Here is a 27,459-nt window from a genome sequence, read left to right on the forward strand (position 1 = left end):
GGTAAATCTAATGCTCCCTATCCACTGACAGTGGAAATCCAACAGTGTCATAGGGTGATTATATTCAGCCCGGAGTCAGTGTTTATCATAGAATTTACAGTGCAGAAGGAGGCCATTCGGCCCATCGAGTCTGCACCGGCTCTTGGAAAGAGCACCCTACCCAAGGTCAACACCGCCACCCTATCCCCATAACCCAGTAACCCCACCCAACACTAAGGGCAATTTATCATGGCCAATCCACCTAACCTGCACATCTTTGGACTGTGGGAGGAAACCGGAGCACCCGGAGGAAACCCACGCAGACATGGGGAGGATGTGCAGACTCCGCACAGACAGTGACCCAAGCCGGAATCGAACCTGGGACCCTGGAGCTGTGAAGCAATTGTGCTATCCACAAGGCTACCACAAGGTTTACTCGGTGTACAGTAAGACACTCAGTCCCATTCCTCTACTCTATCCCTGGGGTTCTGCAAGTTTATTTCCTTAGTCCAATTTCCTTCAGTTTCGACGACTCAGGGGCAGAATTCAGAATGTCCAATTCACCTAACGGCTCGTCTTTTGGGACTTGTGGGAGGAAACCCACGCAGACACGGGGAGGATGTGCAGTCTCTACACAGACAGTGACCCAAGCCGGGAATCGAACCGGGGACCCTGGCGCTGTGAAGCAACAGTGCTAACCAGTGTGCTACCGTGCCGCCCCCTTTGCTCCAAGAAAAATCCCAGCTCCTCTGGCCTAATCTTGCAGCTGAAATTCCCCCATCCCGATCAATCTCCTCTGCACCCTCACATCCTTCCTAGTGGGGGAAACAATTGAAAGAAATATTATAGTTGTGACCTTGTGTGCTTCCCCAACTGTTCACATGTCAGTCACCCGTGACCTCAACCCAGTCCACAGGGGCAAATCATATGCCCCCACTTAAGCAACCAAGGCAAATCTGTTATTAAAGACCCGCTGCAGTACCACTCTTCCAACACCAGAGTGCTCCAATGAGCAATGCAAACACAAGGAACAATGGACCTTTAATTTGCACCATGATCGGTGTCTCAGAACATTTCCTGTAGGTTTGGCTCAGTACAGCTCCGTGGACTATTCTAGAGTATCCAATTACTTTTTTTCAATTAAGAGGCAATTTTAGCGTGGTCAATCCACCTACCCTGCACATGCGAGACCCACGCAGACACTGTGCCCACACAGGTCGGCACGGTAGCACAATAATTAGCACTGTTGCTTCACAGCTCCAGGGTCCCAGGTTTGATTCCGGCCTCAGGTGACTGTGCGGAGTCTGCACGTTCTCCCAGTGTCTGCGTGGGTTTCCTCCCACAGTCCAAAGATGTGCAGATTAGGTGGATTGGCCACGCTAAATTGCCCTTAGCGCCTAAAAAGGTTAGGTGGGATCAGTAGGGCTAGGGTGGAGGTATGGGTTTCAGTAGGGCTCTCTTTCCAAGGCAGGTGCAGACTCAAGACACGGGAAGAATGTGCAAACTCCACAGTGACCCGGGGGCAGGATCGCTTACAAGTTCATGTGTAACATAATTATAATACTCGTAATATAAAAGTATATTTAACCACTTCTATGAAAAGTAGATAAAGAATGCTGTGCATTTTATCATTACTTTCTCAGAGTTACAAAGCCCAGAGCTAGAGTGTGGGCAAGGGCACACCCCTAATCCAGCCCCTTGCCTGCTCCAAAAAATAATTCAAAGTTCTTATAAATGGAATATCTGGCTCTCATTACATATCTCTTTTGTAAAACAATATTGGTTTGGCCAGCCCCCACCTTCAGACAAAGGAATCCGGCCCTTTGGATCGTTAAGAGTTTCACACTCCTGCTCTAAATTAAGAGTGGAGTAAGCAAACGTGGAGATTTCAAATAAGAACTAGGAGCACGAGTCGGCCACCATTCAATGAGATCATGGCTGATCTTTTGTGGACTCAGCTCCACTTTCCCGCCCGAACACCATAACCCTTTATTGCTTTATTCTTCAAACAACTACCCATCTTTATCTTGAAAACAATGAAGGCGCCTCTACTGCTTCACTGGGCAGGGAATTCTAAAGATTCACAACCCTTTGGGTGAAGTTCCTCCTGAGCTCAGTCCTAAATCTACTTCACCTTATTTTGAGGCTATGCCCCCTAGATTTGCTTTCACCCGCCAGTGGAAACAACCTCCCACATCTATCCTATCTATTCCCTTCATAATTTTATATGTTTCTATAAGATCCCCCCTCATCCTTCTAAATTCCAATGAGTACAATCCCAGTCTACTCAACCTCTCCTCGTAATCCAACCCCTTTAGCTCTGGGATTAACCTAGTGATTCTCCTCTGCACACCCTCCAGCGCCAGTACTTCCTTTCTCAGGTAAGGAGACCAAAACTGAACACAATACTCCAGGTGTGGCCTCACTAACACCTTATACAATTGCAGCATAACCTCCCTAGTCTTAAACTCCATGCTCTAGCAATGAAGGACAAAACTCCATTCGCCTTCTTAATCACCTGTAAACCAAGTTTTTGCGACTCATGCACTAGCACACCCAGGTGTCTCTGCACAGCAGCATGTTGTAATATTTTATCATTTAGATAATAATCCCTTTGGATGTCCTAGTGATGACCTGTCAAGCTTCACATGCTAATTACTCCTTGCCCCCTGCTAGCGTTCACCGGCAATGATTTAGTGAGACCCATTGCAATAGTGACTAAAGAGTTTGGTATAGCCTTTCGAAAGGCACTGCACTGGGTCCCTTCCACCCTTTAATACACATTTCCAATTGCGACCATCTCATTCCTTTTTTACAATCACTCGTAGTTTTAATAACTCTAAACATTTCTTCAAACCCCAGCCCATGATAAATTCAGTCTATTTCCCTCCAGTAGACCACCAGCCTTTCAATATCCTCAAAATCTTGTAATTTTCAAGTTTCCACCTTTCCCTTACCCTTGTCTGTTCAAGTTACACAACTTATTTTCAAGCCTTTTTTCATAATTAGAAACTTTAATTCTTGCCTTCATCCACGCTCGTTATGTTCAGATTTGACTATTCCTTTTTTAAAATAAATTTAGAGTACCTAATTATTTTTTCCAATTAAGGGGCAATTTAGCGTGACCAATCCACCTACCCTGCACATCTTTGGGTTGTGGGGGTGAAACCCACGCAGACATGGGGAGAATATGCAAACTCCACACGGACAGTGACCCAGGGCCGGGATTCGAACTCGGGTCCGTCCTCAGCGCCATAGGCAGCAATGCTAAGCACTGTACCACCGTGCTGCCCTAGATTTGACTATTCCTACTCTCTCCAGCAGCCTCCAGAAACTTTCTCGCTGCCCATCTCAACTCGCACCTGACATCAAATCCCATTCATTTTTCAAATCCTTCACCCTCATTTTCAAATCCCTCCATAATCTTGCCCCTCCCTGCCTCTGTAACCTCCTCTCTCCCCCCCCCCCCCCCCCCCTACCCACAACCTTCCCAGATCTCTGCGCTCCTTTGATTTACGCCTCTTGCGGATTTCTGATTTCCAACATTGGCAGCCGGACCGTCAGAAGCCGCAGCCTGAAATTTCCTCCCTCGGCCGTTTCCTCCTCCTCTAAGTCTGAACCCATGGTCACCTAACCTTGCATCTAACGTGGCTCAATATCAAATTGTGTCTGCTTGCACTCCTGTGACTTATTACATTAAAGGTACCATATTATAATAATCTTTATTACCGTCACGAGTAGGCTTACATTAACACTGCAATGAAGTTACTGTGAAAAGCCCCTAGTTGCCACACTCCGGCGCCTGTTCGGGTACACAGAGGGAGAATTCAGAATGTCCAATTTACCTAACAGCACGTCTTTCGGGATTTGTGGGAGGAAACCGGAGCAACGGAGGAAACCCACGCAGACACGGGGAGAACGTGCAGACTCTGCAGGCAGTGACCCAAGCCGGGAATCGAACCCGGGTCCCTGGAGCTGTGAAGCAACAGTGATAACCACTGTGCTACCGTGTACATTAAAATAGTTCCTGCTGACAAATACATGAATAGGATGGGAATAGAGGGACACGGACCCCGGAAGTGTGGAAGATTTTGGTTTAGACGGGTAGCATGGTCGGCGCAGGCTTGGGAGGGCTGAAGGGCCTGTTCCTCTGCTGTATTTTCCTTTGTGCAGTTATACTATAATACATTGAAAGGATACATAGATAGATGTCTGGTATTTCTAATCTTAAATTTCAAACATTAGAATGGGTTTAAAGTATTTGGCTATTATTTCTTCAACTTCCAGTTAAGGTACCACGAAATAGGGGGGGCGTGGGGAAAAGCTAACTGAAACCTATTTCAGACTCTCACGATGCTCATACCTGAGGTTTTGCTCCATGGGGGTCCCTTGTTCACAATCTTCTGCCTTGCTCTCAGGAAGATTATGAAGCTCTGTGCCAGTTTTAGCCAAGTGTGATCACAACTGTTCCACTTACCCACAGCATTACCTAAAATGAAAATTCACAGAACACCTTTACCACAGACAGTATCGGCATGTTCACATTATTAGCCCAAATTCACCCTGGTCAGACTAAGGTCCCGTGATCTGGTCACAAAGCGGGGTTTATAAATTGGCTTTTGACAGCACGCACCTTGATCTCCGTATTTTCCAAATCGGATTTGGCTGAACGGAACCAGAATTTATTCTTTCATAGCCATCAGGTCCGGGAATTGAGAATTCAGAGTGTCACTAACCAGGACAACGTCTGGTAAAGTAAGAGACAAAATGACATACAAACAAATAATTCTTGCAGTTAATTTCTCACCAGTTCTATAACAGACCACGCTCTCCTCCAGCCCCTGCCGTGCTGTACAAACACCCAGCGACCCACATACAGCCAATTGCCACTTATTAACTGTGTAGCCAGGCAGAAAGCACATACATTCCCCAACCCCTTGAATCGTCTAGTGAATCAGAGTCAGTGGGTGGTTTGCACTAGGAGTGGTGCTGTGAAGAAACACCGACTATCGTCAATCTCAATTTAATCAGAGCAAAACCTCAGTCACCTTCCAGTCTGAATCAAGAGTTCCTTTTAACTGTCCTTCCTGCATTGAGATGTGGGGAACCCGGACAGTCAAAACAAATCATTGTGGTTGTTCTTGTTCAGAGACACTTTGGCTGAAGGATTGCACACACCAAAAAAACTGCAACCCTTCCTCCTTCAGCAGGCACTAAAATAAATGGTAGAACTCCAGATAGTTTCACCTACTCCACAACTTGTTAATCTCACCAGGCTTTTTTCTGATCGGTTACCAGGTGAAATGGGAAATAAGTGTCACAAATGCTGGAAACACCAGCGTCTGTGGAGAGAGACAGAGCAAACGCTGCAGGTCGATAGACTTGCGTCAACCTGCTGAGTATTTCAGCATTTTCGGTTTCTATTTCAGATTTGCAGCACTTTGCTTTTATATTCGAGTTAAAAAGTGTTACCTTGTTATCCTGTTGATTGACAAACGGAAAAATCGTTGTTACAGATTCGCAAGCAATGGGAATGCTTAACCCAAGCTGAGGATGTGTGAAGAACACTTCCAATCATACCTCCATAGGGATAGATCAATATGCATCAGGGGGACAGAGTAATAAACATTAACAGTATGCAAGTTTCAAAGGAAGCAGCACATTTAATATTGATGGTGGCTGAGTCCACAATGAAGTGATTCTGGGTGCGTGGATGGAGGTTTGACTGACATCCCATTAATCCCAATCTATTTATTCCAGTTACTTCTTAGACAGAGAGAGTCAGACAAGACTTAGGCAAATGGTTGCTGCCAAGGTTGGAAGACAAGTCAGGTCCCCAGCCAGTGCACACGCGGCACACTGGTGCACCAGGAAGGCTCCACAAGTGTGCCACAAAAACGTTAAAGTAAACAAAGTACATCCAATCTTCGTTTTCAGCTCCGCGGTCGACATCTCCAAGTCCCGGTGAACCTCGGGCCTACTCCGCATGCGCCAGCTGGGAAGGGGCCATACACGTGCAGTTCGGATTCGGAACCTGATGTATAAAAATGGACGGCAAGGTGCTGCCTCACGGTGCCGAGGACCCGGGTTCGATCCCGGCCCCGGGTCACTGTCTGTGTGGAGTTTGCACATTCTCCCAGTGTTTGCGTGGGTCTCACCCCCACAACCCAAAGATGTGCAGGGTAGGTGGATTTGCTAAATTGCCCCTTAATTGAAAAAAAAAAAAGAATTGGGTACTCTAAATTTATTTTTAAAAAGTAACCGATGTATAAAATCCGAACTGCGCACGTGTTGCCAGCGCATGCACCGTTCCCAACATAAAATATTCCAAACTGTGCACAGGCAGCCCTTCCCTGGCTGACATGCACAGGTGATCCTGGGTTCTTTGGGAATTGGAGATGGCGACCGCAGAGTTGACGGCAAAGGCCCCGTGCTCTTGCGCAAAAACACAAAAAGGGTGCAAAAACCTGGGAGACGCGACGGAGGCAGGGAGAGGTTGGAAAAGAAACAGGAGAAGACAGGGAGACGTAAAACCAAACGGAAGAAGACACCAATAGAGGGGAGAGAGGCTCCAATATTGAATTTGGCAATGATCAGGTTCTCATTGTAAACTAATGAAACCTATTACATTTTTAAAGAGATGGAAGGCTTTAGCGAGAGGGCCTTTCAGATGGAGAAACTAGGTGAGCCTATAAATATTTTATAATTAAAGGTGTGTCAGGACGTAAAAACGTTTGAGAACCACTGACTTAAGTGACGGGCTCTCGAGTCTAAACTTCTGCCGTGTGTACATAGATGATTCAGGCTCAGGAAGCACAGTCCCAACATTTGCTAACAACACAATAAAGGTAGAGAGTTTGCGGAGGAGGCTTGCACATCAGCGGCGATTCAGTGGCATGGGCAGACAGGTAAATACAGTATAACAAGACCAACAGCATTTTGGGTTTAATAAATAGGGAAACACAAGAATAAAAATATATATTTATACAAAATACAAGATTGGTCGCACTCAATCAGCAGATAGTTACAAGTTGTGTGCAGCTTTGGATAGGACAATGAAGTTATAAAGCAAATAGGTTCACCAGGATGACACAATGGCCATGGAGAGAGAAAGACACGACATTGGAGCAGAGAAATGGCAAAGTCAGAGATTCAATCAAGGTGTTTAAATTACCAAGGGCTTCGATAAAACGAGTCAGGAAAATACCATTTGCTTAATTTGAATAGAGTATGAAACCTAAACCTTTTAGGTGTAGTGTTTTATGGATCCAAAAGTATCAAAACATTTTAGCAGATGCAATGCATTACCGGGATCGAAAACACAGATGCAAAGGTCAAACTTGTGCCTATGGGGATCTAAATGCAGTGGCCACATTTGAATCTCCCTCTGGCCAATATCTTTTTTTATAAATTTAGAGTACCCAATTCATTTTTTTCCACCCAATTTATTATTTAATTTATAGAGTGCCCTCTTTTTTCCCCCCCAATTAAGGGGCAATTTAGCGTGGCCAATCCACCTACCCTGCACATCTTTGGGTTGTGAGGGTCAGACCCACGCAGACACGGAGAGAATGTGCAAACTCCACACGGACAGTGACCCCAGGCCAGGATCGAACCCAGGTCCCCAGTGCCGTGAGGCAGCAGTGCTAACCACGGCGCCACAGTGCCGCTCCTCCCTCTGGCTAATTTCTAGTTGAATGGTTTCTATATAAGAATTAAACAAAGGATCGGAGAGGAGACGTGCAGGTTTGAAAGCTTCCTACAATGTTCAATTAGATCATTGCTGCTGATCTACCTTTGCACACTATTCCTCCTCAAATCCCTTAATATCCAAAAACGTAACAATCTCTATCTTGAATATGCTCAACACCAACTCTCCAAGGTCAATGGAGACCCTGCAGATAGTTATCGTCTCCATTCCGCGTTTGGGGGGGGGGGGCTATTTATATCGCTGTCTTCATGACTCCTAATTATTATTTTTTTTAAAGTTAATTTTAGAGTACCCAATTCATTTTTTCCAATTAAGGAGCAATTTAGCGTGTCCAATCCACCTACCCTGCACATCTTTATGTTGTGGGGGCAAAACTCACACAAACACAGGGAGAACGTGCAAACTCCACACGGCCAGTGACCCAGAACCGGGATCGAACCCGGGTCCTCAGCGCCGTGAGGCAGTAGTGCTAACCCACTGCGCCACCGTGCCACCCTCATGACTCCCAATTTGAATGCAAGCTTCACTGCCAGCACATGGATGAGAGAAAGCCCAACAGTATCGAGACAGGAGACTTGGGAATGAGGTGGAGGCAAGGCTGCAAACAGGAGGGAGTTTAATTGCAGTACTGCAGCCATGGAGAAGCAGACAGCAGATGTGTTGAGATGAGAAAAAAGAACAATATACTATTGGGGCATTAGACAGACAGAAGCACCAACAACGGTCTTGTCAGATGCTTGTAAACAGGTTTAAATGGCATACTGCAAATACAAAGTTTTATTTCAAGAGTCTAAAAAGTGGACAACCTGAACAGTTAATTTAAAAAAAAGCCCCAACCCAGGCACGGAATAAACATCCACAAACATACATGAAAAATGTTTTATTTTTTCATACAAGCACTAACTGCTTTTTAAACGCAGAACTGTACAGATTCCTGACAAAGTATTTTCCAATACAATATCTTATGCACAGGTTAGAACAAAATACATGATGTACAACATTTTTGATTTCTTTCGCCTTTCTTTTTTTTCCTCAAAATTGTACAAGGTCTCTAAATGAAAGCTCTCTTCCAAGAACAATTGTGTGTTCAGACTGGTGAGCCCAACACTGGGTTACTGAAGGTCAATCAGCAGCACGGGGAAAGAGAACTCCACTCTCACACAGGATGTACACGTCCTGGTTACTGCAGGTCCCTGTCCTCCAAGTATCTGTACTCAAACGTGAAGCCTTCTTTCTTTCTCTGGCCCCATTTCTCATAGTCAAAGTAAATGTATGTTCCCTGTTGGGTCAGAAAAAAAGCCTAGTAAGATGTAAACATCTGTACAGGGAAGTTTACAGAGAAAGCAGTTTCAGATATATCTTAGTTTGTTTCAAAATCTAATTCATGGTCTCCAATGAGTGAAGAGGTTGCCTCTCTCCCATCAATGTTGTGAGAGGTTGGGTGTCCGGGGGGGGGGTTTAGCTCAGTTGGCTGGATGACTGGTTTGTGATGCAGAGCAAGGCCAGCAGTGCGGGTTCAAGTCCCCGACCGGCTGATGTTTTAATGAAGGCCTGAGGTGTGGTGATCCTGAGGTTAAATCACCACCAGTCAGCTCTCCTCCCCCACAGGAAAGCAGCCTGGGGTCATCTGGGACTGTGGCAACATCAGGGAACGGCATTCAAGCAAGTGCCCATTTCATTGAGGTCATTGGAAACAAACCGGCGACAGTACAAGGTACAGTGACTGAGGGGAGCTCAGTGAATAGGACCAGGAATACTAAAAGGAATAAAACGGGAAGTGAAAACATTAATGGTAAGCGACGCGGCAGGTTGTTACATGAAGATGTGGGTTCGACGACAAGGAAAATTAGGAGAAAGGTTAAGAGGAGATATAACTTAGGAGAGGTTACTGATCGAGGTGTTAAGATTCAAAACGGAGGTAAAAAAGCCAACACAAGTGTACTTTACCTGAACGCTCGTAGTATTCGGAATAAGGTAAATGAGTTGATGGCGCAAATCATTGTGAATGACTATGATTTAGTGGCCATTACTGAAACATGGTTAAAGGATGGTCACGACTGGGAGTTAAATATCCGAGGGTATCAAACTATTCGCAAGGACAGAGTGGATGGTAAGAGAGGTGGTGTAACTCTGTTATTTAAGGATAACATCCGGGCAATAGTAAGGGATGACATCCGTGCTATGGAGGATAAGGTTGAATCCATTTGGGTGGAAATCAGGAATAGTAAGGCAAAAAAGTCACTGATAGGAGTAGTCTATAGGCCACCAAATAGCAACATTGTGGTGAGGCAGGCAATAAACAAAGAAATAACGGATGCATGTAGAAATGGTACAGCAGTTAGCATGGGGGATTTTAATCTACATGTCGATTGGTTTAACCAGGTCGGTCAAGGCAGCCTTGAGGAGGAGTTTATAGAATGTATCCGCGATAGTTTCCTAGCACAGTATGTAATGGAACCTACGAGGGAACAAGCGGTCCTAGATCTTGTCCTGTGTAATGAGACAGGATTGATTCACAATCTCATAGTTAGGGATCCTCTTGGAAGGAGCGATCACACTATGGTGGAATTTAAAATACAGATGGAGGGTGAGGGGGTAAAATCAAGCACTAGTGTTTTGTGCTTAAACAAAGGAGATTACAATGGGATGAGAGAAGAACTAGCTAAGGTAGACTGGGATCAAAGACTTTATGGTGAAACAGTTGAGGAACAGTGGGGAACCTTCCAAGCAATTTTTCACAGTGCTCAGCAAAGGTTTATACCAACAAAAAGGAAGGACGGTAGAAGGAGGGAAAATCGACCATGGATATCTAAGGAAATAAGGCAGAGCATCAAATTGAAGGAAAAAGCACACAAAGTGGCAAAGATTAGTGGGAGACTAGAGGACTGGGAAATCTTCAGGGGGCAACAGAAAGCTACTAAAAAAGCTATAAAGAGTAAGATAGATGAGAGTAAACTTGCTCAGAATATAAAAACAGAAAGTAAAAGTTTCTACAAATATATAAAACAAAAAAGAGTCGCTAAGGTAAATATTGGTCCTTTAGAGGATGAGAAGGGAGATTTAATAATGGGAGATGAGGAAATGGCTGAGGAACTGGACAGGTTTTTTGGGTCGGTCTTCACAGTGGAAGACACAAATAACATGCCAGTGACTGATAGAAATGAGGCTATGACAGGTGAGAACCTGGAGAGGATTGTTATCACTAAGGAGGTAGTGATGGGCAAGCTAATGGGGCTAAAGGTAGACAAGTTGCCTGGCCCTGATGGAATGCATCCCAGAGTGCTAAAAGAGATGGCTAGGGAAATTGCAAATGCACTAGTGATAATTTACCAAAATTCACTAGACTCTGGGGTGGTCCCGGCGGATTGGAAATTAGCAAACGTGACACCATGGTTTTAAAAAGGAGGTAGGCAGAAAGCGGGTAATTATAGGCCAGTGAGCTTAACTTCGGTACTAGGGAAGATGCTGGAATCTATCAAGGAAGAAATAGCGAGGCATCTGGATGGAGATTGTCCCATTGGGCAGACGCAGCATGGGTTCATAAAGGGCAGGTCATGCCCAACTAATTTAGTGGAATTTTGTGAGGACATTACCAGTGCGGTAGATAACGGGGAGCCAATGGATGTGGTATATCTGGATTTCCAGCAAGCCTTTGACAAGGTGCCACACAAAAGGTTGCTGCATAAGATAAAGATGCATGGCATTAAGGAGAAAATGGTAGCATGGATAGAGGATTGGTTAATTAATAGAAAGCAAAGAGTGTGGATTAATGGGTGTTTCTCTGGTTGGCAATCAGTAGCTAGTGGTGTCCCTCAGGGATCAGTGTTGGGCCCACAATTGTTCACAATTTACATATATGATTTGGAGTTGGGGACCAACGGCAATGTGTCCAAGTTTGCAGACGACACGAAGATGAGTGGTAAAGCAAAAAGTGCAGAGGATACCGGAAGTCTGCAGAGGGATTTGGATAGGCTAAGTGAATGGGCTAGGGTCTGGCAGATGGAATACAACGTTGACAAATGTGAGGTTATCCATTTTTGGTAGGAATAACAGCAAAAGGGATTATTTAAATGATAAAATATTAAAACATGCTGCTGTGCAGAGAGACCTGGGTGTGCTAGTGTATGAGTCGCAAAAAGTTGGTTTACAGGTGCAACAGGTGATTAAGAAGGCGAATGGAATTTTGTCCTTCATTGCTAGAGGGATGGAGTTTAAGACTAGGGAGGTTATGCTGCAATTGTATAAGGTGTTAGTGAGGCCACACCTGGAGTATTGTGTTCAGTTTTGGTCTCCTTACTTGAGAAAGGACGTACTGGCACTGGAGTGTATGCAGTGGAGATTCACTAGGTTAATCCCAGAGCTGAAGGGGTTGGATTACGAGGAGAGGTTGAGTAGACTGGGACTGTACTCATTGGAATTTAGAAGGATGAGGGGGGATCTTATAGAAACATAAGATTATGAAGGGAATAGATAGAATAGATGCGGGCAGGTTGTTTCCACTGGCAGGTGAAAGCAGAACTAGGGGTCATAGTCTCAAAATAAGGGGAAGTAGATTTAGGACTGAGGTTAGGAGGAACTTCTTCACCCAAAGGGTTGTGAATCTATGGAATTCCTTGCCCAGTGAAGCAGTAGAGGCTCCTTCATTAAATGTTTTTAAGATAAAGATAGATAGTTTTTTGAAGAATAAAGGGATTAAGGGTTATGGTGTTCAGGCCGGAAAGTGGAGCTGAGTCCACAAAAGATCAGCCATGATCTCATTGAATGGCGGAGCAGGCTCGAAGGGCCAGATGGCCGACTCCTGCTCCTAGTTCTTATGTAAACCCAACACTATCATTTCACCTCACCCACGATAGAACCACAGAAGCCCCCACCCCCGCCACTTGGTCGGTGGTTTAACACATTCTTTGCATAATTAACCCACAATGTTAAGGGCTGGCAGCCTCTCATTATACTGTGAAAATGTTAACTTCAGCCCGATGAATCTAAAAAGAAGTCTCTGTAAAGTGGGAACAGGAGAGATGCAGGCGGAGGACTGGAACGGAGAGCTCAATACCAAATCATATTACGCTCAAAGGCTTTATGGTAATGAGAAATTCAAAATGTGATTATGACGTTCAGATGGGGGGAAAGAAGTTGAAGAGAAAGCACAGCAAGCTGTCACAGCTGAACCACATTCCTGTTATAGCCCCAAAGGCACACAATTTGTCTTTGTTGGTCAGATTGACTGACTACACAAAGATCCTACCCTCAAACTCTTTGTAAATTCTTTTTTTTTTTTCATTATAAATTTAGAGGACACAATTATTTTTTTTTCTCATTAAGGGGCAATTTAGTGCAGTCAATCCACCTATCCTGCACGTCTTTTGGGCTGTGGGAGTGAGACCCACGCAGACACAGGGAGAATGTGCAAACTCCACACAGACAGTGACCCAGAGACGGGATCGAACCTGGGTCCTCGGCGCCATGAAATGAAATGAAAATCGCTTATTGTCACAAGTAGGCTTCAATGAAGTTACTGTGAAAAGCCCCTAGTCGCCACATTCCAGCGCCTGTTCGGGGAGACTGGTGCGGGAATTGAACCGTGCTGCTGGCCTGCCTTGGTCTGCTTTAAAAGCCAGCGATTTAGCCCTGTGAGCTAAACCAGTGCTAACCACTGTGCCACCGTGCTGACCTTACTTAGTAAATTCTTGCTATGAGGCGCCAGTCCTCCGACTGAAGGTTTCACAAGGACCAACACCAGTAAGGGAAATAGCACAGAAGTGTAAGCCCCGAGTAGAATCATATGATGGTTCAGCACAGGAGCTGGGCATTCAGCCCATTATCCCCCTCAGTGTCTGATCCATCAGGATAAGACCCACTGACCAGCTCTTTTCCCAAAGCTCTGTAAATGTTTCAACTTCTCGTATTTATCCAATTCCCTTTGTCAAACGTAGCCCTTTAATCTGCTTCCAACAACTTATCATGGCCATATATTCCAGATCATGGCAACTCACTGCTCGAATGTGAATTTCCCTCACCTCTCCGCCCGGTTCTATTGGCGGAGATCCGCGCCCTCTGGTTACTGCCCATTCGGATTGTAGAAATATAAACTTCCTCAGTGACCCATCCAAATTGCTCGATTTTGAACCCATCTATTCCATCTCCCCATAACCTTCTTTGCTGCAAGGTGAATAACCGCAGCTACTCGAACCTCCCCATACAAGTCAATGAGCAAAAGGTGAAATATTCGGGATCATTAAAAGTACAATTTTCAGAGAGAAACCAGCCATTTCCTTTCAAAGATTTGTTTTGAGACCAAATGATTTGAAACACTTCAGTCTTTTCCCTGAGACTCTTCTCCCCCTCCTCCTCCCCCCAACCCCACAGAAAGGATCATTGGCTGCTTTTAGGAAAGAACCCAGGGCAGATCCATACCTGTTCATATTCATCGGTGATGGTTTTTGGCTCTTCATGTCTCTGAAACCACATCATGTATTTGGTGTGGAATCTCCAGGATTGTTTCTTCAAAGCTTTAGCAGCTAAATACTGGGACTTGGTCCCCTAGGTAAAAGAAATGAAAAGGTGGCTGAAAACAGGGTTGCATCAGTTCATAAAATGGTGCAGCACAGGAGGCCATTCAGCCCTTCATTGCCGTGCTACTAATCCAATCGTCCCACTTGCCCCTCACTCCACGCAGCCCTGCAATTTTCTGGTTTTACCCCCTGCACCTGGGCCCCCTGCACTTGGACACCTGTGCCCCTTGGGGCTTCATCGCCACCTATCACTGGAAATAGTTTCTCCCCACCTCAAATGCATCATCGTCATTTTAAACATGTCTATTAAGTCTCCCTTTAATGCTCCTAAGGGAACATTGCCAGCTTCTCTAGTTGTTAGCTCCCCGGGTCTACCTTTTGAAACATTTTAAAACAATTTTCCCATTTCCTGCCTCCCCTCTTATAGGTACCGATTCCGTCTGGGCAACAATGGCAGCAAACGAGCAAATGGAGGAGGATTTCAAAAGATGGGACATGTTACCGCTCTCGCTGGCGGGTAGAGTGCAGTCGGTCAAAATGGTGGTCCTTCCGAGGTTTCTGTTTGTGTTTCAGTGCCTTCCCATCGTGATCACTAAGGCCTTTTTTTAAAGAGAGTAGGCAGGAGTATTATGGGGTTTGTGTGGGCGAATAAGACCCCGAGAGTCAGGAGAGTGTTCCTGGAACGCAGTAGGGACCGAGGAGGGTTGGCGCTGCCAAACCTGGGGAGCTACTACTGGGCAGCAAATGTGGCGATGATCTGCAAGTGGGTTATGGAGGAAGAGGGGACGGCATGGAAGAGGATGGAGACGGCGTCCTGTAAAGGAACGAGCCTGGGGGCGTTGGTGACGGCACCGCTGCCGCTCTCGCCGACAAAATATACCACGAGCCCGGTGGTGGCGGCAACGCTAAGGATCTGGGGCCAGTGGAGACGGCAATGGGAGCATCGGTGTGGTTCCCGATCAGGGGTAACCACCGGTTTGTCCCGGGGAAGATGGACGGGGGGTTCCAGAGCTGGCATCGGGCGGGGATTGGAAGAATGGGGGCCTGTTCATCGACGGGACGTTTGCGAGCCTAGGGGCACTGGAGGAGAAGTTTGAGTTACCCCCGGGAAATACCTTTAGATATATGCAGGTGAGGGCTTTTGAGAGGCGACAGGTGAATTCCCGTTGCTCCCGGCACAATAAGTTCAAGATAGGGTGATCTCAGGTGTATGGGTCGGGGAGGGCAAGGTGTCGGAAATACACCAGGAGTTGAAAGAAGAGGGGGAAGCGCTGGTAGAAGAGTTGAAGGGTAAATGGGAGGAGGAGCTGGGGGAGGAGATCGAGGAAGGTCTGTGGGCTGATGCCCTAGGTAGGGTTAATTCCTCCTCCTCGTGTGCCAGGCTCAGCCTGATACAGTTTAAAGGTGGTCCACAGAGCGCACTTGCCGGGGGCGAGGTTGAGTAGGTTCTTTGGGGTAGAGGACAGATGTGGAAGGTGCTCCGGGAGCCCGGCGAACCATGTCCATATGTTTTGGTCATGCCTGGCACTGGAGGGGTTCTGGAGAGGAGTGGCGGGAGCAATATCTCAGGTGGTGAAAGTCCGGGTCAAGCCAAGCTGGGGGCTTGCAATATTTGGAGTAGTGGACGAACCGGGAGTGCAGGAGGCGAAAGAGGCCGGCATTCTGGCCTCTGCGTCCCTAGTAGCCCGGCGAAGGATATTGCTAAGGTGGAAGTAGGCGAAGCCCCCCAGCCTGGAGGCCTGGATAAATGATATGGCTAGGTTCATAAAGTTGGAGAGGATTAAGTTCGCCTTGAGAGGGTCTGCGCAGGGGTTCTACAAGCGGTGGCAACCGTTCCTAGACTATCTCGCGGAGCGTTAGAGGAAGGTCGGTAGCAGCAGCAGCAACCTTGGGGGGAGGGGGGGTGGACGTCCTGGGAGGGGGGGACTGCCTGGGAGGGTGGATGAGCAAGAGATAACATGAAGGGTTGGGGAAACTGGCACGTACGGGTGAGGGCCAGTAAAGCGGTGTAAATATATCATTTTGTTACGGGGGGGGGTTATTGTTTGTAAGGGAGAAAAATTATGTTAAAAAAACTTAATAAATATATATTTTTTAAAACAATGGCAGCACGGTAGCACAGTAGTTAGCATAGTTGCTTCACAGCGCCAGGGTCCCAGGTTTGATTCCCGGCTTGGATGACTGTGCGGAGTCTGCACGTTCTCCCCGTGTGTGCATGTGTTTCCTCCGGGTGCTCCGGTTTCCTCCCACAGTCCAAAGATGTGATTAGGTGGATTGGCCTTGATAAATTGCCCTTAGTGTCCAAAAAGGTGGGGTGTGGTGGGGTGACTGAGATACGGGGATAGGGTGGAAGTGTGGGCTTGGGTAGGGTGCTCTTTCCAAGGGACGGTGCAGACTTGATGGGCCGAATGGCCTCCTTCTTCACTGTAAATTCTATGAAAATTCCATACCTCAGCTGACTGTCCTTAGATTATTTATCCAGTAAAGGACATCGTTTTAGCAGATAGTCTTCAGCTGACCTCTACAACCTCTACTGACTATTCTCAGTGGAATTCGAAAGAGTCCCCAGCTGAAGTCCAGCTAATGCCCCTCCCAACACCTACAGTACCAACTGCAAGACATCAGCATCCGTCTTAACAGCTGAACCTGGATCATTCATGCTCGGTAAGGTACACAGTCATCAGGAAGCCCATCTTTATCCATTACAAGAACAAAAATAATTCTGGATAACATCTGAAAAATTGCTTTTCATTAAATCTTTCCTAATTGGCGACGCAAACCTGGAACACAGAAATTCTATAAAACTGACTTCCAACAATGCAGAAGGAGGCTAGCCGGCCTATCGAGTCTACACCGACCATTTAACAACATTTCCATTTCAACAATTAAAAGTTTTTTTCAGAAAAAATATTAAAAATGGATAATCTCCTTCCTCTTTATATGGAGCTTCCAAATATATTTTTTAAAATGTGCGTCGCATCTGCGTGGGTTTCCTCCCACAAGTCCTGAAAGGCGTGCTGTTAGGTGAATTGGACATTCGGAATTCTCCCTCAGTGTACCCGAACAGGCGCCGGAATGTGGCGACTAAGGGATTTTCACAGTAACTTCATTGCAGTAAGCCTACTTGTGATACTAATAGAGAGATTATTATTAGTGCAACAACTTGAGCGGTATAGCCCAGGTGCTATCCCGGTTAACTTGGCTGATTCTTGGCTTTGCAGTGGGGCTGACACACTTGGCCACAGCCACTGGATTAGTGGCTGGGGGGGGGGGGGAAATGCAGCTCCTCACTATCCACCGGAACGTGAATGCGTACAAATGCTAAGTCAGGGGAATGAACTCAGCTGTGGTGCCTCCAAGGTTGAATGGCTTGTCAATGCTCTGGTGTTTAGTGCTGAGAAGTGTATCTTTCTATATTTCTGTGTTTAGTATATATTCTGTGCATATAAGGGTAAAGCTGTGCGCACCTGTCCAGGGTTAATCAGAGAGGTTGCTGGAGTCAGATTGTGGAACCTAAGTGGTGAAAGATTAACAGTGCTATCCTTTTGCATTTTGTAATGAGATCCTTATGGTGGGTCTTAACTAACAGTAAATAAAGTAGATTTGGAGTTTGCATTTGGGGATAAGTTTTGAAACGGATGTGTTGCTGCTGCATTTCAAAGGAGTCTTACAGGTGACAAAAAGTTGTGCTTTACAGGAGATTAGTGAGCAAATAGGGCAGGTGTTTTAAGTGTTATTGATCTGAAATAAGGAGGTAAAATAGCACATGATTGATTTTTAATAGTTGGGTACCTCGGATATTTGAAGACAACACAGAGGACCAGGATGAAAGGGGTGAAAAGGGTGTTTATGAAAACAGGGTTTCAGGTGTAGGGCGTGCATGTGCGCGTGTCGGTTCCAGTGAAAGCCATTTCCTGTGTTCTGGAATGTGCTGGGAAGCCTTTTGAACAGAAGAAAGCGACTCCGTGTTGGGCCAGGAGAATATTTGCCCCGAGAAACAATGGGCTGGATTCACCGCTGTCGGGATTCTGCGCTTGGCCGGCAGACCGGGGATTTCCTGGCGGCATGGGGCTGCTCACAATGGGAAACCCCATTGGCTGGCTGGCGAGACGGAGAATCATGGGAACACGCCGCACCCCAGGTCTGGCGCGGAGGGACGGAGAATCCCGCCCAATGATTTTGAATCTCCTGGAAAAGCCACATCAGTGCAGAGATGCTTTCACGATTAGTGTACTTGGACTTCTGTTTAAAATAAAAGCAATTTCTCTGTCTTATGTAATATTTCCTGTATTTCATGGTCAAGAATCTATAAGGACTGCTGCCCAAAAAATAGTTTTGTGTTATCTTCGGCAAAGCATTTTGGGGGTGATTTTGTTAAGATTATTTTGAAGTGTGTATCTTTTATCTTGTGTTTAGGTTTTTAAAAATTTAAATTCTTCAGATTTTAACAGTTATCACTGGAGCCCTGTGCTCAGCACTTTTCCCTCTCCTTCTGACAATACAATTTTTATTTTTTTATTTTTTATTAATTTAGAGTACCTAATTATTTTTTCCAATTAAGGGGCAATTTAGCGTGGCCAATCCACCTACCCTGCACATCTTTGGGTTGTGGAGGTGAGACCCACGCAGACACGGGGAGAATGTGCAAACTCCACACGGACAGTGACCCAGGACTCGAACCCGGGTCCTCAGTGCCGTGAGGCAGCAGTGCTAACCACTGTGCCACCGTGCTGCCCCAATTTTTTATTTTTATAAAACATCTGATGAGATGGTTTTCAACCCGAGATTTGGATGGGTAAGCATTATCAGGTGCAGTTGAAGCATTATCAGGAGAGTGAAAGGGCATGGAGGGGCCTCGGGTGACTTGTGTGTGGAGTTTGCATGCTCTGTGTCAGCGTGGCTTTCCTCTGGTTTCCTTCCACAGTCCAAAGATGTGCAGGTTTGGTGGATTGGCCATACTAAATTGCCCTTTAGTGTCCAACAGGTTAGGTGGGGTTACTGGTTCACGGGGATGGGGTAGGGTGGAGGCGTGGGCTTAAGTAGGGCCTTCTATTCAAGGGCAGGTGCAGACTCGATGGGCCAAATGGCCTGCGTCTGCATTGTAGGGATTCTATGATTCTATGCGGGTGGTGTACAGGACAGTCACACCCGATATAATTATTCTCAACAAAGTGTCTTCAGGATTAAGGTTGGAGAAAGTTTTTAAAAATCAAGCTTTTAAAAGTCTTCCAATTCAAGCTCAAGCGTCACAAGCTTTTGGTGCAGAGACCTTGTACCACGGATCATGCTCTAATATCACAAAGGCATGAAAAGGTACCATCATAAAACTCTGCTTCCTGCTGTTACTGGTACGTTTGTGCAAAACAGCTTTGTGTTTACCTGCAGAACAAAGTGCACTAATTCACTGCACTGGAGTCATGGGGCTATGTAACACCAAGACTTCAGCATACGCACACCAGATGTTTGCAGCTGAAAAACATTAACCTTTAGCACCTTTTGCTAATTTACAGCGCACAGTTTAAATTAGGAGGACCACAAAGAACACTTGAGGCATTGAGATGAGGAATTCCTCCTGGCAGTTTGCCAATGTCTGGAATGCAACACATGGGAGCAGGGCAATGGGATACAGATTCTATTTTAAAAATAAATTTAGAGTGCCCAATTCATTTTTTGCAATCAAGGGACAATTTAGCGTGGCCAATCCACCTACCCTGCACATCTTTGGGTTGTGGGGGCGAAACCCACGCAAACACGGGGAGAATGTGCAAACTCCACACAGACAGTGACCCAGAGCCGGGATCGAACCTGGGACCTCGGTGCCATTGTGCTGCCGTGGGACACAGATTCAATATCAGAGTTCTCAATCTCAGAGACTAGGCCGTACCTTTATTCCTCTATAATAATTATCGTTATTGCCACAAGTAGGCTTACACTAACACTGCAATGAAGTTACTGTGAAAAACCCCTATTCCGGTGCCTGCTCGGGTACATGGAGGGAGATTTCAGAATGTCCAATTCACCTAACAGCACGCCTTGTCGGGACTTGTGGGAGGAAGCCGGAGCACCCGGAGGAAACCCACGCAGAAACAGGGAGAACATGCAGACTCCGCACAGACAGTGACCCAAGCTGGGAATTGAACCTGGGACCCTGGCGCTGTGAAGCAACAGCGCTAACCACTGTGCTACCGTGCCGCCTGATCTCGCATCTCAAAGGAGGGTCCTCGTTGTGAGATTCATGGGTTACAGGGTCCATTGAGCCCCACAAATGCCCAATCTCCATGTGTCAGACTGGGTAGAGAGTGCTGGCAGGATGGCCCTGGACTGACCAAACAAATGGACTTTAATCAGGTAGATTTAAGGACCTAGGCCAGGGAAGAGGCCAAAGGGTCAGTGTAAAAGCTCTGGCAATAATCTCCCATCCCTTTTGGAGGATATAAAAGAGATGGATGAGTTGTGGACATGTGAAATTACCAATACTTACAATCACTGCAGCGCAGGAGGCCATTCGGCCCATCGAGTCTGCACCAACCCTCTGAAAGAGCACCCTATCCCTGTAACCCCACCCAACCTTTTGAACAGTAAGGGGCAATTTATCATGGTCAATCCACCTAACCTGCACATCGTTGGACTTTGGACTGTGGGAGGAAACCGGAGCACCCGGAGGAAACCCACGCAGACACGGGAGAACGCGCACACTCCGCACAGACAGTGACCCGAGGCCAGAATCGAACCCGGGACCCTGATGCTGTGAGGCAGCAGTGCTAAACACCGTGCCACCGTAAATGGGATCTGGTTCGTCAACTTAGCCTGGAATTCCATTGAGTCAAGTCAATGGGCCCAATTACTGTTTACCCAATCACAGACTTATTGCATGGTGGAAAACCTGAACAATTGCTGTTCGATCACTTGTTACAACACAGTCAGACCAATACCCACCTCTAGGTAGTAAAAGATGAAGAAAAGGGTTTCAGTTGACAATCGCTGGTAGAACTCGAGTGTATCTGAATGGACTGGGGGGACCTGATGGTGATAAGGCGGTGTGGGACATGGATTACGTGGGAGGTAGTGTCTGTGGGGAAAAATTGAAAAATTACAATGCTTTTACTGTGGCAATTCTGGACTTGATTTATTACATTTCCACTGTTTAAAATATTGTATTGGGCAGGAAAAAAAAATCAATGCATTTCGAATAACATCATCAACCTAATAATCTAACTTAGCATGACATTGTCAGAATCCTGGGATCATGGCCAAATCTAATTAATGTTTCACAATGTGAAACACACCATGCCTTTCTGTACCCAGCTCTGGTTGTGGGTATACACAAAGACCAGCAATTGCAGCGTGAAGATACTAACTGGAACCTCAGTGTTCAGTACAGGCAAAAGCCAACTAAACCACGAGATTTCTCCACCACCTCAGAATCACACTCTCTTCCTACGTCATACTCATACCTAAACATGCACATGAACAAAATAACTTCACCACGGAAACTCGGGAGAATTACTTCCAAATCAGCATCGCCATCAATCTCGAGAGCAACTGAAATTCCACAACAAACCCAACCAACCCTACACAGACACATCTATTGCAGCACATCCTCACCCCAGCTAACCAAGGTCTCTGAAAATGGGAATCCCTTAGACGCCTGCACCAGAGACCAATTTTGCCAATGGTTTCCATTTATCTATATCAACACGGCCACACCTGGCCTGGTTAGACCAGCAGGCAAGGCTGTTCACTGGGATATTCAGTCACCTTTCCTTGTGTATTGTTCCGGTATTAATTCTATAAATCACTTGCTGAACAGAAAGGTGCTTTTCAAAAACACAAAGCTACATCATGAAAGGTTTGGATTTACAGGCTCTGCAGAACAGTCACTGGAAAAAGAATTTCAGATATCCAAAGTGTCTATTTCTCAAGTTATCTACTCCAACTTTACTATAATACCAGGAAACTATAGTAACATCCCTGCAAAACATATAAAAATGGATGTTGTTACCAGGGTCTATGGTTAAAAGTGCAGGATATTCGCCATTCAAAAAAAGTACTGCTTCAATTAACCCCGAAACCCATCACAACAGCTGACATCCGGCTGACAAACTCGTCTTACTGCTTATTCCCAGCTCAAACCACTACTGACCGTATCCTCTCAGAGTCTGATGGATGAGGCATGTGAAGCCAGGCGGATTCCACCATGTGCAGCTGGTATTCTTGGTCCTTAGAAAGATGTACTGGGCTCAGTGGGCACACGCCCAGCATCGGCTGAAGGTGAACCTCTGTTGTTTGTGGAACGTTAGACGTCATTGAGTTGCTCTGTGACGATGGGGTGCTGAAGAGATCTGGGGGGAAAACCCCACCACTTTTAACACAGATTTTATATAGAACAGATTTTAACCATTTAAAATCTGCATAGTATCTTCACCCTTCCCCTAATGGATGCACCATTGGTCAGGAATCAGTCTGATCACGAGCTATCAGATATATACAAACAACTTCAAACAAGTTGCACCATCATAAACCAACTAGTATCTTTATATAATAAAAAAACTTTAAAAGTATCAAATGCATTCGCTGATATCCAAGCGGTCAGCAAGAAAATTGTTTTTCACCTGCTCCCTACCTTGGGGGATCCCAGCTTCTAAACAAACTGCTTTTGAAATGACTGCCAGGAGATGCAAAATGTGGCCTGGACCTCCATCTATCACCTTGTGAAGTGTCAATCCTGTGGACTGTGCCGCAGGTAATGACACAGAGACTAGGAAAGCCATCGTGACTTGCCCATTGCACAATTAATACTGTGGTTATATTTTCCACCAGTGTTCAAATTATTGAAAATTTGGGGGTTCCAGGTATTACTTACAAACATTTTAATATTTGCCTTTTAGCAAAATGCATCTTTGGGGATGTTCCAATTAGAAATTGATCGCAGCAGACTTCTGACCAAGAGCAGGCCATCCTGAGCTGCAGCGCGGTTTTGTTGCCGACAAGAGTTCCATCCTTTTAATTGCAGTTCCCTGCAATCCTATCAGCTCAGATCAATACAGGCTGCCCTGGTCCACAGTGCAGCTGACAGTTAATTGCTAGGTTGCAGACTAGGGTAACCAAACACTGGTCTGAATACAGCAAGGATTTCTCAGCTATTTCTGTCCCTTATTTAGACCATGCAGGGTTATAATGGATCCTCTGGCACCTTCGCTTTGCTGCGGATTACAGACAGATGTTACTCCAGCCAATAACATTGTTACTCCAGATGATCCTGTCCAACATACAGCCAGCAACATTGTTACTCCAGACTGCTCCTGTCTAACTAGTCAGTAACATTGTTACTCCAGATGTTACACCAGGCAGCTCCTGTCTAACCTACAGCAGTAACTGCCTCTGTGGATGCTTTGCACAAACACCGCATGTTCTTTAGTTTTCTCCACTCACTCGTTCCTCTCTTTCCCCCACCCTCTCAAATATTTTGACCCTAAATGGGTATATACACAGTCTGTAGGTCCTCACCTGACACCCATGAAGGACCAGTTGACCAGATTAGGGTTAGAACGCTGGCCAATGTTTACTCCCTGCCCCATGCTTCAGCCCTCATGCCGGAGGCCAATTATTGCACCCCCCCACCCCTGGGCACAGCCAACTAACCTTTCCCATTCCCTATCCCTAGACATAGTCAACAAACCTCCCCCCATTCTCTGTCCGTGGGTACAGCCAACTAAATTCTGGATTATCTAACATATTTTAAAATTTAGAGTACCCAATTATTTTTTTCCAATTAAGGGGCAATTTAGCGTGGCCAATCCACCTACCCTGCACATCTTTGGGTTGTGGGGGTGAGACCTACACAGACATGGGGAGAATGTGCAAACTCCACACGGACAGTGACCCGGGGCCGGGATCAAATCCAGGTCCTAGTTCCCGTGAGACAGCAGTGCTAACCACTGTGCCACCTGGATTGTCTAATTTGAGATGAAAACCTTTAATAACCAGCTAAGAATGACAGATGTTTGCTACCGCCTTCAGGGAACTGCTAATAGGCAGCTACTCACCTCTCTCGTTCAAATGCAAAGACTGAACCTGTTCTTCCAATCCTGCACTCACAGCTGCGCGTTCTGCCATGCTTTTTAAGGAGCTCAGTGTTTCTGGAGCCTGCTGTATGCACAGAAATAAATGATGTTAAAGCACCAAGGACAAAAACGGCAAACTTTTCAAAATGCCTCACATAATTAATTGTGATTTTTAAAGTGAATTTCTAAATACAGTATCATCCAGCAAACAGCAATTTAAATAAACCAATCAATTGAAGGAATTATCAGCTGGTCACCTTACGCTTCAAGCAGTGTCATGGGGTCCTTTACGGCCAATGACCATTTAAACGACAGCACCTCCAACAATGCAGAACCCTCTCCGTACTGCACTGGAATGCCAGCCTAGACTTGGCACTCACCCCACCCAGTGGATCTTTTACCTACAACCTGTCCACTCTGGTGAAAATGCTACCAGCTTAGAGAAGTTAAGTTTTAGTACATCTTTAGATGCGTGCCTGACAAAAGTAGCACTGTCACAGCCAAATGCCATTGAAATTTGGCAGCCCCAGCTCATGGGGCACTTTGCTGGGAATGCTGACAGGAAAGGAGGGCAGAGAATGAAGCGAGCAAGATCAGAACGAGAACTAGGAAAGCTAAACGGGGCAGGGGTTACGGAGTGGAAAGAGGGCCAAGTTAAAATATACATTCAAACAAAACAAACGTACAATTGTGGCAGAAAAAACCCTCATGAAACAAACCATTCGGAAGAGTAAGCCTTTGGTGCAGCAGGCGCGCTGCTCGTTATTGGGAGAACACCCCCAATCGGAAATAGGTGCGAATTGGGCATGAAATGGGAGTTTACCTTCAAACTGCAACCCTCGTGGACACACAGATTGTGACCTAACACACCGTAACATTCTAATCAACAGTCCTTACCCTTTCAAACAAAAACCACTGTCAGGAATTTTTTTATTTACAGCTCTCTCCGAAACGGTCAAGTAAACATGTAAAACTACTTTGTTTGAAAGCTCGGCTGTGATAATGAGAATGGTAACTCCACCCAGCTTGAGAAGATCCTCCGTCAGAGGGTTTATACCAGCAACAAAATACAACGGTGACATGGTGCTGCACTCCTGGTCAGTGCTCAGACAGATGTGTGGCTCAACAGCTACGGAAACTAACTTTGAGAGCCCAGAAACTTTTGTTTCTCCTTTAACCTGACTAAAAGAGAAAAGAATCCAACACGCAAAAGGGAGAAACAACGCTCATTGTGCAAATTGGTATGAAAAGAAGCCCAAAAGCAGGGGTTCCTGATGTTGAATTGGAGTGATGTACTTTGATGCTGCACCACTAACTACAGCAACCATAACAATCGTCTGGCAGATTCAGGGACTACAGTTTACAGGAGAATGGGTAGAATTATGCAGAAAGTCTGCACTTCTGTAGTCAGAAATATAATTAATCTAAAGATATATTTACACTCAATTTACTGGTATACCATGAAATAATTACTGAACAAAGTGATATTTTTTTTTGCAAAACATTTTCAGTAATTCAGCACAATCATGTGGACACTGAAAATTACACAAAGTCCAGCTCATGTCACTTGTCAAACTTCAAGTGAATGCGATAAAATCCTTCCTTTTGGTTGTTCTTATATATGTAGTACTTTATTATAAGCTTTGTCACAAGTAGGCTGACATTAACACTGCAATGAAGTTACTGTGAAAAGCCCCTAGTCGCCACATTCCGGCGCCTGTCCGGGTACACAGAGGGAGAATTCAGAATATCCAAATTACCCAACAGCACGTCTTTCGGGATTTGAGAGAGGAAACCGGAGCGCCTGGAGAAAACCCACGCAGACATGGGGAGAACGTGCAGACTCTGCACAGACAGTGACCCAAGCCAGGAATCGAACCTGGAGCTGTAAAGCAACAGTGCTAACCACTGTGCTGCCCATTTCTAGAAAGCGAATCCGTGGAAAGCAATGGGTCCTGACGGGAGTCACTGGTCGTGCACGCAGATCCTGTTCTGGACCAACTGCCAGGTGTGTTCGCGGACATCTTGATCCTCTCCATACTCCGTTCCGAGGTTCCCACCTGCTTCAAGAAGACCACTATCATACTCGTATACTTGGGTATACAGATGAAATTCCTCTCTGGATACATCTGTCAATGTCTAACAGTCATCATTAATGGGTGATAGGAGGTTGTGCTGTGAATCGATCCAAGGTTCTCAACATTCAAATATTCAGTGCCAGGCTGGCTGGGTAGCTGGAGAGAGATTCTTATTGGACTGGGTTTATTTCCAGCACTTCTAAAGGTTTTAGTAATGACATTCGAGCATTCTGTGTATCAACATACACTCAGCCAGTTTAAAAACAAATCGTTCACAGAATGCAAGCATGGTTGGCACGGTGAGTGCTTTTTGCCAATCCCCAACTGCCCTGGAGAAGGCAGCAGTAACACACCTTTCAGAACCACTGCAGTTCACATGGTATTCAGGGGAATGTTCCCAGCGATGAGGAACATCAGTTACAAAGAAAGAATGACGAGGAGGCGGAGATTAGCCACAAGAGGCTACCAGACTTGCTGAGCTTTCCTGTTTTTACTCAAAATCATAAGGGAACTGGACAGAGTAGATAGAAAGAGACCGCTCTGATTGGCAAAGATCAAGAACGAAGGGGCAAAGGTTTCAGGTAATTGACAGAAGACAAAATGGTGACGTGAGGAAAATCACAGCAAGTGGTTGGGATCGGGAATGCGCTGCCTGAATGTGGGGTGGTGTCAGGGTCAACAGAGGCTATTATTTGGGAACTGGAGCATTATCTGAAAAGGTGGAAGTTTGCAGGGCTACAGGAAAAGGCAGAGAGGGGCACTACATAAATTGTTCCCTCAGAGGACCGACATGACAGGCCAAATGGCTGCCGCCTGTGCTGTAACCATTCTATGATTCTATAGTGTAGGTACATGCACAGTGATGTTAGGGAGGGAGCTCCGGGATTTTGGCCCATCAACAATGGAGAAACGGCAATATACGCAAGTCTGGATGGTGTGTGGTTTGAACAGGTAGTGGTGTTCCCATGCATCTCCTGCTCTTGGCCCTTTTAGGGTGGTACGGTAACAGGTTTGGAAGGAGTTGTCAAAGGAAACTTGGGGAGTTGCTTTTAAAAAAATAAATTTAGAGCACCCAATTAAGGAGCAATTTATCGTGGACAATCCACCTACCCTGC

The 27,459-nt window shown here is 45.8% G+C and overlaps 1 protein-coding gene across 9 annotated transcripts in view; it reads right to left on the bottom strand.

The window, feature by feature from the left end:
• Positions 1-8,555: 8,555 nt before the first annotated feature.
• LOC140404086 (CCR4-NOT transcription complex subunit 3-like) overlaps positions 8,556-27,459 on the bottom strand; it is a 155,736-nt gene continuing 136,832 nt past the window's right edge. For 6 of the 9 annotated variants that reach the window (XM_072492478.1, XM_072492477.1, XM_072492471.1 and 3 more), the window contains 5 exons: positions 24,249-24,351; positions 22,346-22,544; positions 21,139-21,271; positions 14,105-14,230; positions 8,556-8,990 (listed from right to left, as the gene is read on the bottom strand). In XM_072492478.1, coding sequence (XP_072348579.1) covers positions 8,871-8,990; positions 14,105-14,230; positions 21,139-21,271; positions 22,346-22,544; positions 24,249-24,351 — 681 coding nt within the window. In that variant the 3' untranslated portion in view covers positions 8,556-8,870. The remainder of the gene's footprint in view (positions 8,991-14,104; positions 14,231-21,138; positions 21,272-22,345; positions 22,545-24,248; positions 24,352-27,459) is intronic. The other 3 variants (XM_072492476.1, XM_072492474.1, XM_072492475.1) reach the window with 3 other exon arrangements.

The sequence above is a fragment of the Scyliorhinus torazame genome, chromosome 29, assembly GCF_047496885.1.
Source record: "Scyliorhinus torazame isolate Kashiwa2021f chromosome 29, sScyTor2.1, whole genome shotgun sequence".
In the NCBI taxonomy this organism is placed as follows: Eukaryota; Metazoa; Chordata; class Chondrichthyes; order Carcharhiniformes; family Scyliorhinidae; genus Scyliorhinus; species Scyliorhinus torazame.